The sequence below is a fragment of the Hemiscyllium ocellatum genome, chromosome 3 (assembly GCF_020745735.1).
Source record: "Hemiscyllium ocellatum isolate sHemOce1 chromosome 3, sHemOce1.pat.X.cur, whole genome shotgun sequence".
NCBI lineage: Eukaryota > Metazoa > Chordata > Chondrichthyes > Orectolobiformes > Hemiscylliidae > Hemiscyllium > Hemiscyllium ocellatum.
Genome location: NC_083403.1, coordinates 92895429 through 92909002, shown reverse-complemented (window position 1 = coordinate 92909002; position 13574 = coordinate 92895429). Strand labels below are relative to the sequence as shown.

Below are 13574 nucleotides of genomic sequence, written 5' to 3'. Positions count from 1 at the left end.
ATTCCAGGATAATTCTGGAATAGTGAACAGATTATGCAGATGAAGAAAAGAGTCAACAGTGCTTTACACAGTCAAGTCAGATTAGGTGGTACACATTCGTTGCATTCATTTAAACACAGATATAGAGTGCAATGGGGGTACAATCAGAGTGTGACAATTTATTAGACTTGAGGGCATCACATGTAATGCTGATAGAGTGATGTGATAGAGCAAGTCAGTTTTGAAGGCTGCACAGTTGGAATTCTGGAAGTGAAGGGTTAAATGAATGAGTAGGAGTCATCATTTTTGCAGGAATGGGTAGAGTAGGAGGTGAGCTTGGTACTTGGAAGGCGTGATTGATACAAGGCCTGATATGAGGGCTAAGTCTCTGATTGTTCCCTCTCAAAAGAAAATATCAATCAATGACAAGATGGATGCAGTGTATTCTCACTGTGTACATAGCCTGTACATTCGTCCAATACAGCTTAAATGTACATCTTTGTCTTTTGAATTAATGTTCCAATTATTTTCTCATAGGGTGACCCAGGACCAAGGGGGCCACCTGGAATTCCTGGATTAGATGGACAAAAGGTTTGTATGATACTCTTCTTAACACAATGTTTCAACTTTCTATTTTATAATAATAAGACAAGGCGGAAAACAAAGTACAGGCAGATAAAGTTTTCCAATGTAATCATTTGAATTTCCACTGGTCTTTGGCATCCCAGCGCACCTCCCAGGAGTGTTATTGAGCAAAATTGCTGGGAGTATAGTTTAGTACATGTGAAAGAAAGTTGGTTAAAGGTTAGGTTTACATTGGTTTGCCTTGTAAGAGGCAAGAGAGCTTGTGAGGTTTAGGGAGAAAATTCCAGACCTTCCAGGCATAGGCAGTGAAAAATGTGACTGACATAGGTGGAGTGACTTAGCCTAGAAGCCAGAATTAGAGAAACATTGGAGATTATAGCAAGATGACCCTGAAAATCACAATTTGAGGTTAATGACCATCTTTTCCAAAGGGATAATCTCTCATAGCAATCAATTTGATCTTTGTATCAGCCAAGAACACTAACCAGTAATTTGTCCCAGTAATAAAGTGAGCCCCACCACTTGGGGCTTTCATGCCCACAGAAATAATTCTACATTCTGGTTGGTAAAGGGTTTTCAATGCTTGCACGCAAAGAGGTAGTCAATGTAGATTCCAACCAGTTGCAACTATTTACTCGCAGGACTCCAATTTTGATACAACAAGGGGCTCATCAACCAAAACAGGCCAATGAGTTTGATACCTGTTAACAAGCCCCAATTTTAACAGAGTGGTGAACCAAACTGCCTGCTCAGAATTAGCAAATGTATTACTACCCTTCCCATCATAAAAACATTGTGGGTTCCTCATTAATAAATTCAACTAGGGGTCAATGTGGATCTGGATATAGGTTTTAGCTAAATGTCTTAGAAGTCACACCCAGTGGCAATATGTACAGTGCCAGTTTCACAAATTGACTTGAATGACTGGAATTTGCATTTTCAGAGTCATTAGGTTCTATGAGGCATTTTGTATGGTGCTATTCCCAGCCACTTCTGAGCTCCTATTTCACTCCTTTCTGATATTTTATCCCACTTATCCACCTTCAAAATTCATTTATTGTGAGTACAGCTTTCCTCATATTTTTACATAGAAGAACAGTTAGAGAAAGGGAAGCCATAGCATCCTGAAAAACCTTGCCAAGTTTCTATTGTGGGAAGCCAGTTGGCAAAGGATGGAACTGGGGTCAATGTTTACACACAGGCCCATAAATATTTATTTGCAGAGGTACATATTACAAGCACACCTCCTAACCCAACAACTACAATTTCGATCTTGTCTATTTATAGAGACTCAGGTGAATCACCAGTTAATGCCTTCCACATGAAATCACTGAAACCTATTAGCCTATAATTAATGGCAAGGAGCAAGTTGAAATTTTAGGAAGTAGCAAGGGAAAGGAGTCTCAAGCAGTTTGGAGGATCCTATCAGTCAAGATGTACCTGGCATATTTCAAAGTGACCACAGAAATGAGCTTCAGAAGATTAGTCAGGATGTAAAATATATCAAAGAGTGATCAGAAAAATTAAGGAGATTTTAAAATATGATAGAAAACCAGCTAGAAATACATAATCAGATAGTAAGACATTTTACAGGTGTTTAAAAAGGAACAGAGGCTTTAGAGAGACCAAGTTAGGAAGTTAATTGTGGAAAATAAGATAATGGTGGATGATATTTTACATCTATTTTCATTGTACAAATAACATCCCAGAAATAATTGTGAATTGGGTTAGGGAGCAAGTAAAAACCAGGAGATAAATTAAAACAATATATTCACCACAGTAAAGAGACTGAGAACACTATTAGAATTGAAAGCTGACAGGCTCCCAGGCCCTAATGGGCTTTATCCTAGAGTCTTAAATGACATGACTTCTGAAGCAATAGATGCAATGGCTTTAACTTTGCCAAATCCCAAGATTCTAGCAAAGTCCCATTGAACTAGAAAATAATGAATGTATTTCTTTATTCAAGAAAGGAGAGGGACAGAAAGTAGGAAGGTACAGGCCAGGTAGCTGAACATCTGTTCTCAAGAAAATGCTGTTGACATCAGATCTACCTCTGAAATCAGAGTTTAAATGAGTGCATCATTTGCTTTCACAGGGAAACAAAGGTGAACGAGGATTCCCTGGGCTTGTAGGAGAAAAAGGAGACAGAGTAAGTGCTTAATGATCCTAAGTCTGTTTAGATGCTTCAGATGCTGCATTGTGAGATGGTACATTGAAATGCTGGCATAAATGAAATGAGTTGCCTGATCCATCTCTGTGCTGAAATAAACAAAGCCAAGTTCAGAATAAACCGCGTATCCAGCTATGTGGAATGATGAGTGTTGAATAAAACCCATTGCATGATGAGGCCTCAAAAATAAATAGAAGAGCCTCAGTATCACACCATTCTAAGGTGCAGCTTACTTTGGGCACCTTGTAACAGAGTTCCTATGAGAATCTTTCATTATGATTCTTTGAGAATGTTCTATTTTGGAAGCGTCATTCTAAAATTGAGAAAGGGCATACAAAATAATCTAACTTTTAATAAAGTATTCATTACCAATTAAAAAATCATATTTCCTGATTCTGGAACCTTCTACCAACTAGGCCTTATTTACATCATGCTGTTTGCAATTTTTTTGAATAGTTCCATTCACCTTTACAAAACTTTGTCTCGTTTGGAATTTCTCTGCTTTCCTTCCTGGATCAAGCATGCAGAATTAGGAGAACTCCGTTTCATAAACACATCCTTTAAGTAAGGCCTTCAGCACTCCTCAATTTCAGTCCTAGGCTGAAGTGGTTTGGTGATTGAGATGTGGGGGAAAGTCATTGCCATGCTGTATTGAGAAGGACTGAGGAAGCTGCCAAGTTTTCATTGGGGTGATTGGACTGGACAGTAAGCTTGTCTTCACCTCTGCCACTGTGTCTAGTCAAATAAAATAATAAAATATAGAACATTCCACCACCCCTCAGCCCTTAGCCACCTCAGTCCCCACAAAGTGCCTATGGTCCATGCATGCCACCCCATGCCTCCCTACCCATCCCCATGGCCCCCATACAGTTCAATGGCAACTTAGTACCAATTCGTATCTACCATATTCTACCCACCACCCTTTCATCCTTCATCTACCTTACAAACTCACCTCATATCTAGTCGTATCATACACAGGGGAAAAAAAAATGAAGCTTCTCTAATTAATTGCAGACTGCACTGCTGCAAAAATCACTCATTTATTAAAACTAATTTTCACAATTCTTGACAGATCTGACACTTCTTTGAAGGTCTGACACTTCTTTGACAGGTCTGATACATTTTTGACATCTTCGCAGTTCTGAGGGGTTTATGCATCTTTTAGATATAATCTTCACTAAGGGTATCTGACCAGCACTCCCAAAGGTAGCCTGAGACCATATTCTTTGGGGTACCTGGCAATACAAATGAATTCACAAAGTTCAGACCTGTTCTCAGTGGGTCTACTGTGACAACTCCAGGCTCCTTACCACAGGGATGTTACATCTTTGCTTCAATGGAAGCATTTGATATTCTAAGTTGCCAACTGCCTTCCTAAACCTTGTTAAACTGACCTGACTTCACTCCAAGAAAATGGGTAAATGCCACCTTTGAGAGTGAGAGTTGCAATTCTACTTCACTTCCACCATTGTTCATAACATCAGACAGTCTATTCATCGTGATGAAAATTTAGGACTTTATATACTATGTGACTTTTTCTCAGGTATGTAATTGTCTATACATTTTAAAACTGCTTGTTATCATTAGAAATTATGTTTTAGGTTTAAAACAGAAGTTTGTATTCTGATTCTCAGGCACAGCCTGGAGTACCGGGACCTCCAGGACCTCCAGGATCGCCAGGACCTGTGGTATGTAACAGTCTGGGTAATACAGTCGTGGAAAGGGTTTTTTTTTGTTTCATTCTGTCACTCCCTTTCTGGATACATTTGTTTCTTAGCCTTTCTCCTACTTGCATGCAAATGTACAAAGATTAGAAGCCTTTGCAATACAATGGTTCTGTGCTCACCAGACTTTGATGAAGCTGTTTGACAGAGCAACTCACAAGCACTTACACACAAACAATACCGTTCAGCTCCCCTTAAAATACAAGAGTACAAGAAGCAGGAGCTGCATTTGTCTATACAACATTTCAAGGTCACACTAACATTCTGTATAATCAGCAGTGATCTGCCTCAAATCCACCTTTATTTCAGAATAGTCCAACATTCTGACTTCACCTGCAGGAATTAGATGTTCCTTAAATGATTTCAGGGTCGTCACTTTCAACGTCATTTGAAAGTCAATTCTAAGTTTTCACTCGTCTCTGCAGAAAGTGTAATCTCTCATTGGCATCTGTTAGACCCTGTTCTGACTGTTTAGTTTCCAGTAACTTTCTGGTAAACCTTTCTGTAATCTGACTATCTCACATATCTCTACTTCCCAGATTATTCCTTATCAAGCTGAATGCTTTGTTTGAAATCAACTTGGTGTAAAATGTTATTACATACCTCTGGAGCAGGTGTAGTTTGAACATGGACCTCCTGGCTCAGAGGTAGAAATACCAGTTTTGCACCTCAACAGCCACTTGTCAAGCAGGAAACCCTCAGTTTTGATTAAGGTCCAACTTTCATTAATGTGCCATTAAGGTGAACAGAAAAGTCTCAACACTCCACTTATTCAGTTAATATAAGAAGCTTTTGTGAGACAATAAATTGACGTGCTAAATTGCCTGTAGTGTTAGGTGAAGGGTTGAATGTAGGGAATGGGTCTGGGTGGGTTGCTCTTCGGAGGGTTGGTGTAGACTTGTTGGGCCGAAGGGCCTGTTTCCACACTGTAAGTAATCTAATCTAAAAAACATAAAGTGACTCCTCAGATACTGAGGCAGTCCATTTCCAAATGCAGCAAGGCCTGGATAATAGCCAGGTTTATAACATAACATTCGTGCTACACAAATACCAGGCAATGACCATCTCCAATAAGCAACAATCTAACCACCAGCCATTTGACATTCAATGGTATTACCATCGCTGAAATCCCCCACCATCAACACCCTGAGGATTACCATTGACCCCAGAAACGCAACTGTACTAGCCATGTAAATAAGTGGCTGAAAGAGCTGAACAGAGGCTAGGAATCCTGCAACAAATAACTGACTTCCTAATTCTCCAAAGCCAATCCAGTATCTACAAGGCCTAAGTCAGGAATGGGATGGAAACTTCCCTCTTGTCTGAGTGAGGGCCTCTCAAACAAACGTAAGAAGCTTGACACCATCCAAGACAGAGCAGCCCACTTGAATGGCACCACAAACATCTACTCTACCACTGATATTAAGTGGCAGCAGTACTGTATAGATGTACTGTAGAAATTCACCAAGACTACTTAGACAGTACTTTCCATAACCGCAACCTCTACCACATAGAAGGACAACAAATACAGGAATCAGCACCCCTGCAAGTTCCATTCCAAGCCTCTCACCATCCTGATCTGGAAATATATCACTGTACCTTCAATGTCGCTGGGTCAAAATCCTGGAATTCCTTCACTAATGTGGGTCTACCTATGGCACATAGAGTGCAGTGGTTCAACAAAGCAGCTCACCATGACCTTTTCAAGGCCAACTTGGGAGGGACAATAAATGCTGGCCCAGCTAGCAATGCCCACATCCCATGAGTGAATAAAAAAAACACAGATACATGCTCACACAAAGACAGAGCTACATGCAAATACAGCTATGTCAAAACACACATACTCGTTGGTACATAAAGACAGGTACAGGTATATGCAAACACAGATATGTGCACTTTATGAGAAACAGGCACAGAAATTCTTCAGAGGATGGAAGTAACAGGAAAATAGGGTGATAAGAAAATGTTGGAATACTGGGAATGTAAAGTGAACTGAATTCATACATGCTTTGTTTTTTAATATATAGGGTTTAAAAGGAAGACCAGGACAAACAGGGCCCATAGGACTTAAAGGAGAAAAGGTAGAAAAAAATCAAGATTGTTCTTCTCATAAAATCCAACATTGAGCCCGTAGAGATTGTTAAACTATATATTGATCAACGAAGTTTTAGTGCGATGGGAAGTTGTCTCCGAGAATTGTTACAGTCAACTGTGAAATGAAAACCAAAGTCAAATCTGTACAGAATTCCACAAGAGGCTCTTTCACATTCTAAAAGCTCTTACTATTGCTTCTACAACTTGAAGAATTGGCCTTGCTTCATTAGTGTTAAATATTTTTCATTTTAAGATGAGGCACATGGGTTTCAAAACTATACTACATCAAAATCACATTTTGCTTAACATGATATGGAAGTGCTGGTGTTGGATTGGTGTGGACAAAGTTAAAAATCGCACAACACTAGGTTATAGTCCAACAGGTTTATCTGGAAGCATTAGCTTTCAGAGCACCGCTCTTTCATCAGGTGCTTGTGGAGGTTAAGATCATGCTCACAGAATTTAAATTCATGGAAATGTGATACAGTAAACAATCTTAGATTAAAACTTCCATCTTTTATAATGGGATTTGCTGGTTTCTGTTCTTTGATAAGTAAATTCCAGAACTTCTTTTAAATTACGTTCTCAAGATAGCTTAGTTTTTTAAACAATAGGTGCGAAGTCTATCAGTGTCTCAATGCTATGTCAGACTGACAAACCCTCTGTACAGTTTTGCAGAGTTTTATACGGATTAATGCAGTTGTTGAGCAAAGTTAAGCGTAATTCTGCAAAAAGCTGAGTTATTTTGAAAATGGAATTTATCCATTTGGGTTGGCAATTTCAGGGTCACTTTCACCATTAAAGAATAAAGCTTCAATAATTTACTCCATTGCTGAAGTTATTTTTATTTACATTGAAACTGACACATCTCTTGTCTATCACAGGGCAATGAAGGGACAGCAGGAAAACCAGGACCACCTGGACCACCTGGACCTCCGGTGAGTCCCAGTACATTCTAAACTCAACAGCTTAAAGTCAAGATTAGAGTGCTACTGGAAAAGCACAGCAGGTCAGGCAGCATCAGAAGAGCAGGGAAGTCGACATTTTGGGCAGGACCACTTAATCAGGAATGAGGAACATCGATTTTCCTGCTCCTCGGATGCTGCCTGACCTGCTGTGCTTTTCCAGTACCACTCAAATCTCGTCTCTGACCTCCAGCATCTGGAGTCATCACTTTCGCCCTGAACTTAAAGACAAATTCAGAATTTGAAGAAAGATCATATTGGATCAAGTTGATTTGGTTTCCTTTGAATCCCAATGATTTCTATTTTTTCAGTTCCCTTGTGAATCCATTTATATATCTCAAACCTTAAGCTTCACTGGAAAATAATCCTCAGCAGTCCATCTATTACTTGGCCTTGCCTCAGACTTTTGATTCCTCAAAACTACAATTATTTTGATTACTCAGATCTCTAAGCACCTAAGTTCCACGAAATAGGAAATGAAGTTAACCATATGACTCATTGAACTCCTCCACCATGCAACATAGTCATGGCTGATCTTCTATCTCAACTCTGCTTTCCACCTGCCCACCCGATTTACCACAATTCCCCAAGAGGCCAGTAGATAGGGCTTGATTTTCAGGATCTGCAATCCAACATCTGGATCATTTCCAGATGCTCACCTGGTACTACATCTGCATTGTTCAAGGAATGAAATTTTCAAATGTATTAGCCCATGCTGGGTTTGCAGAGAGGTCAGCGCTGAATTAGTGGTGTTAAAAACTGTTAGTAGGAGGGAGCAGCCTGAAGCTGATAAGTTGACAAAATGTAGATGGTATACATGATGGGATCTGCTTCTATCTACCAGAAGAGAGGAAGCAGTACCTCAGAAGATCGGCAGCCTCAATACAAAAGTGACCAAATTGCTGAATGAAATGTATTGCACCTGATCCTGATCAAAATCCCCAGAATCCCAAAAATGTGCTCTCAAATAAAAACAAAGCCTATAATTTCTAACTGTATTGGACTCAAGATTAAGATGTTTGATTTTAGTGATTTACAAATTGAAACTCACCTCCTTGCCCTCCTCAACTCATCAAACAAGGCCCCCAAGAAACCTAACAAGCTGATAATTGAGGTGAGAAAACTCCCTCAATCTGAAATAATACATTTCCTCTGAATTAAACATTAAAGCACTAAATTGTCATATTTATGTGAGCGGTAGGTTTCATATTTGTGAGAATTCAACCTGATCTTACAATCTAACTGTCTACAGAGAATTGCTACCTATGAAAGAAATGGAATGAGCAGCATATACAAGATACAGGTACAATTTTATATATATCTTCTTATGCAATGTATTCACTTTGTGCCTATTGAGAGATCTGAGCTATGTTAAAATTTGTTTTTCATGTCTTTGCTTTGGGACACAAGTGTCCACTACAGTATTCTGTTTTACACACACTCTGGACAAATCTTTTGTTTATTTATTACAGCTAACCATTTACCTTTAATCTCTCCCATCCTCCAACCTTTCACAGACCTTCCCTTTAGTTCTTCCTCCTAACCCCAGGTTCATTTGTTACCTTTCCATCACCTGAACTGTTTTGATTTAGTCTTTTCTTTCTTTCATTTTCACATGATGACATATAGATTTACAATGTGTTCTTACATTTCATTTAGTATCTACTAAGGTCATTGAAAATTTCTTCCTCAAAATCCAGTGAAAGCAGAACTTTGAAATATTTTTATGGCCAAGATAGGTAGGTTCTTAACAAGCAAGGGGGTAAGAAGGAAGATGAAGTATTCAGACCAGCCACATTCTAATTGAATAGCAGAACAGGCATGAGGGAAGAATGTCCAACTTCTAATTCATATTTTCTGTCTGACTTATAACCCATGACCTTCTTACCTTTTAAACAATCTATCTAACTTCACCATGAATAAAGTCAATGACTCAACCTGAAGTACTATATGCTCTTAATCAATATGTTCTTAAGTAAAAGTATATATTTTATTAATGTCATTAAATTTAGTAAAAGAACCTCTCAGACTGGTGAATGCTTGGAGAAAGTAACCAATTATAAGATTAGATATTTTAGTTCAACCTCTATTTAAGTTTAATTTGCATCCTTGAAAGCTCTTGATCTGGGTTTCCTGATTAATGAGCCTATGCTCATTTTTAATTTGCACTTCATTACTAGAAGCTAGAGTGCTCATGTAGTGCAATGGTAGTGTCCCTGCCTCTGACCCAGGAAACTTGGGTTCAAGTCCAGACGTTTTTAATTGTATTGCTGAGCAATGTTGTTAGCAAATGCCTACTATCCCTTGAGGCTCTGCCTCACATGTTTGAAAGTTCCTGTCCTCACAATGGTTTACTAGATCAACTTTGTTGAGTTCTTTTTTAAAATTTATTTTACTTCATTTTGTATTGCCTATCCATTTAGAGTGATATTTGATTAATGTATGCTTGTTAATTCTTGGTGTGTATTAAGGTGTTCCATTCATCAATGGGTCTATCATCTCTCAATCCCATAGAGGTTGCGTCTAACTGCACTCCAATTCAATATAGTTCATGTAGTGAATATCGTTGAGGAAGCAACGATGCCTTCTATGCTCTGATTAACCTGTCCCTTGCTGTATAATTTGTCTTAGTCATACTCTCCTATCCAGTCATTGAACTCCTTATTTCAGCCTAAAATCAACAGTATGGGAGACATATGAATAATGTTTTTCAATCACAATAATGACTAACAAGTGCTTTGCAAATGGTCTAATCCTTGAATATCTTACAGGACATTCCAGGCCCACCTGGACCTACAGGTTCACCAGTGAGTTAACAATTTATACTGAGTGTTGCTTCTGTTTTGTGATTTAAGGATATTTTGGTTGGTATTTCCTTGATCCAATTTGCTCAGGAATGTATGCCAATTTCTACATTTTAAACACTGAATTAGCAAAATTAAATAGCTCCAGATAGAGTACTGTAACAAAAATACTAGAAACATATAGAAGGGAACCACCACATAATGTTAATTGTTGTAAAAACATGTCTGGTTCACTAATGTCCTTTAAGGAAGGAAATCTGCCATCTTTACCTAATTTGCCTCATGTGTGATGCAGCAATGTGGCTGTCTTTTAACTGCTGGCTGAGTAATTAATAAATGCCAGTCCAGCTTGCAATGCCGACATCATATGAACAAGTAACAAAAGTTATTTTTTTTAAAAAAGCAAGAATCGGCAGTAATAAAATGGAAAATACCACTCTCCTTCTCAAAGCTTTTTTTTAATCCAGTTGCTATTATGGAAGGATTTTTCTTTTGCATGAAACAGATTCTGATTTTAAAGAGACATTTATCAATAGAAAAAAATATAGTCCAAGTCTAGGTTTAAGAAGAAATAAGATTTAGGATTTGCGAGAAAATATAGGAATTAGTGCATTGAGTTCTGCGGTGTAAATGGATCTAAATTTTCGACAAGGTCATGGGCAAAATGCAAAAATCTAGTGTTCACTGTTCCATTACGTGGTGAGATCCAAACTAGTTTAATGATCTAAGTGAAGGTAGTTGGTTGACCAATGCATGGTGGTATTTTGGGAAAAAAAAGTAGACTTAATGAATTACTTTTGAATTTCAATGAAATTTTAAAAATATACTTCAGTTCCATTATTACAATAAAATTCGATGGAAATTCTGAGCAAATTGTTTTAAAAGGTAATTGTCTAATTTCTTTGTTATCCTCACTGTAACAAAGAAATAAATTATTTATAATCTCCATGAATAAATGTGAATATTGAAAATATGGCTAGTTGTTTGCCTGCAAATGTGTTTTTAAAGTATGTCTAATGTCCATCAATGATATATTGTACATTTGTAAGGTCATACAGAATTTCTTAACCAGTTACTTTTCCTTCGCAGGGTCTGAAAGGAGATCCTGGTTCAATGGTAAGCATTTAAGAGCTTCCCATTCCAAAAGTTCAAGATGAAGAAATAACTTCAGAATCTGTGCAAATAAAAATAACATGTCAAACATTTGCCTGAAATCTTATGTACTGTTTAAATACCTTGAACTGTGTCACATTGGTATGACTTAATCAACTACCACTGCATGACAAGAACAAACTTAAAATACTTGAGAATCCTAACCTTGTTGAAGTTGAAAGCAGTATTAAACTTTCTCCTCCAAACCATTGAGCAGGAGAGGTTAGTATTAATTTTTGGCATGTTGTTAAAAAGGGAAGGCATGCTAATAAGTAGGAGCTTCAAAATTCAGCACCAAATTTAATGGATTCTAAATAAAAATCAAAAGATTTACAGATGCAGTAATTCAGTAACAAAAATAGAAATAGCTGGTCTGGTAGCATCTGTGGAGAGAAATCAGAGTTGATGTTACAGATTGAGTGACCCTTCCTGAAACCCAAAGCATTAACTCTGATTTCTCTCCACAGATGTGCCAGACCTGCTGAGCTTTTCCAGCAATTTCTGTTTTTGTTTAATGGACACTTAGCAGGTTCTGAAACATGAGGGTGAAGCCTGATAACAAGACAGTGATGGTGCACAGCAAATGTGAGAATGATTAAAGATTACTAGCAGTGGTTTTGGAGGTTCGAATCTCATTACATTTCCCTCGATTCCTTGGATTTACTGTTTGGTTTGCAGATGAACAACAGGTCAAACTACTGACATGCCGTAGCTGGCTGTGGAAGTTTTATTACAAGGTGCGTGGCAATATCTCACAACCTAGTGCCACCATTAACTGAAGGTGTTCTGGCCAAAACTATAAAGCGAACACTTTTCCCTTCTCCAGATAGTGACATATCAAACAAAATAGTCCTTCATACACTGACAGAGTCTTCAATTTAGACTGAGGTCCTATGTCATAAGTTGACCATGCCATAGACATCCTTGGCTAGATTTTCAGCTCTTCTGTCTAGAGACCATTTGGGAAAGTGAACTATCTCCCCTTTGTGGCTGTCATTGTCACTATTGAGTGGTCATTGTCTACCTCTAAGGCGGTGTCGTGCATTAGCAAATAGACCCATTTCTATTGGAAATCAAGGGTCTTATTTCACCAATAAACTCAGGATAGCCACGCCAACACAAATGGACCATGACCATTCTGGTTTGTGCCCCAGCATGCAGCAACGCAGTTCCACTGAGCTCCACTCAAAGTCCTCCCTTTCAGCCCACATACCACAGAACTGCTCAGGGAAGGCCCCAATATCAAAGGCTTCCCGGTAGGACCACTGGGTTTTCAACAAAACAACTCTATGCCAACATAGGAAAAAAAATCAACCCCTTCTTAAATGCAGCAGGGTCAGTAACTCCCTGAACACAAAACAAATGCAGAATACTGAACATGCTGAAAATCTGGAATAAAAACTAAAAGTGCAGGAAATGCTCAGCGAGCCAGGCAGCAACCATTGCGAGAGAAGCAGTGTTAAACTTTCAATGTCAGCGCCTTATTTTTATGCAAGATACCTAATGTCTGTCCAACTGAATTGCACAGGGCAATGTCAATAAAATCCCTTTGTGACCAGGATGGACATCTGTATCTTTTACGTTTGTGTTTGTTCAATATCTCCGAAAGCAAATGTTGTTTCAATCACTTTTTGAAATAAGGCCTGATATGAATCGATAAAGTTATTTTTATTTCACAGCAAACGCTTGATAAATCATTGAGTTCAAGTATTGAAAACAAACTTTCAAAATAATAATATTATTGCATATTAATACAAACTAAAGAATTTGCTATAGTTCTTCATCTTCCACAGCAGAAAAGGATGTCTCACCTTTCCTTACCTCTTAGCATGAAAATCGTTACAATTGTCTCCTTAAATGTATGACTGTTTATACATTATGTCTTATAAAGGATTCAGGTTTTAATATACTGGCAGGATGATTTGCTAGAGCTGCTTGGGAGGATTTAAACTAGTAAGGTGAGGGGTTGGGTTCGAGGGAGATAGTGAGAAAAAGATCAATCTGTGAGCTGGTGCAAGTGGGGAAAGGAATGAATTGAATAGTCAGGGCAGGCAGGAACAAAGCAGAGAATGAGATAAATTAAACTACATCTACTTCA

General features: G+C 38.3%; 1 protein-coding gene across 1 annotated transcript in view; it reads left to right on the top strand.

Annotated features, from left to right (window-relative positions):
- Positions 1–13574, top strand: part of LOC132835750 (collagen alpha-1(XIX) chain-like) — a 178982-nt gene that overhangs the window by 96983 nt on the left and 68425 nt on the right. The window contains exons 22-29 of the mRNA XM_060854846.1: positions 517–570; positions 2663–2716; positions 4372–4425; positions 6489–6542; positions 7440–7493; positions 8773–8823; positions 10292–10327; positions 11414–11440. Of these exons, the coding sequence (XP_060710829.1) occupies positions 517–570; positions 2663–2716; positions 4372–4425; positions 6489–6542; positions 7440–7493; positions 8773–8823; positions 10292–10327; positions 11414–11440 (384 nt within the window). The remainder of the gene's footprint in view (positions 1–516; positions 571–2662; positions 2717–4371; positions 4426–6488; positions 6543–7439; positions 7494–8772; positions 8824–10291; positions 10328–11413; positions 11441–13574) is intronic.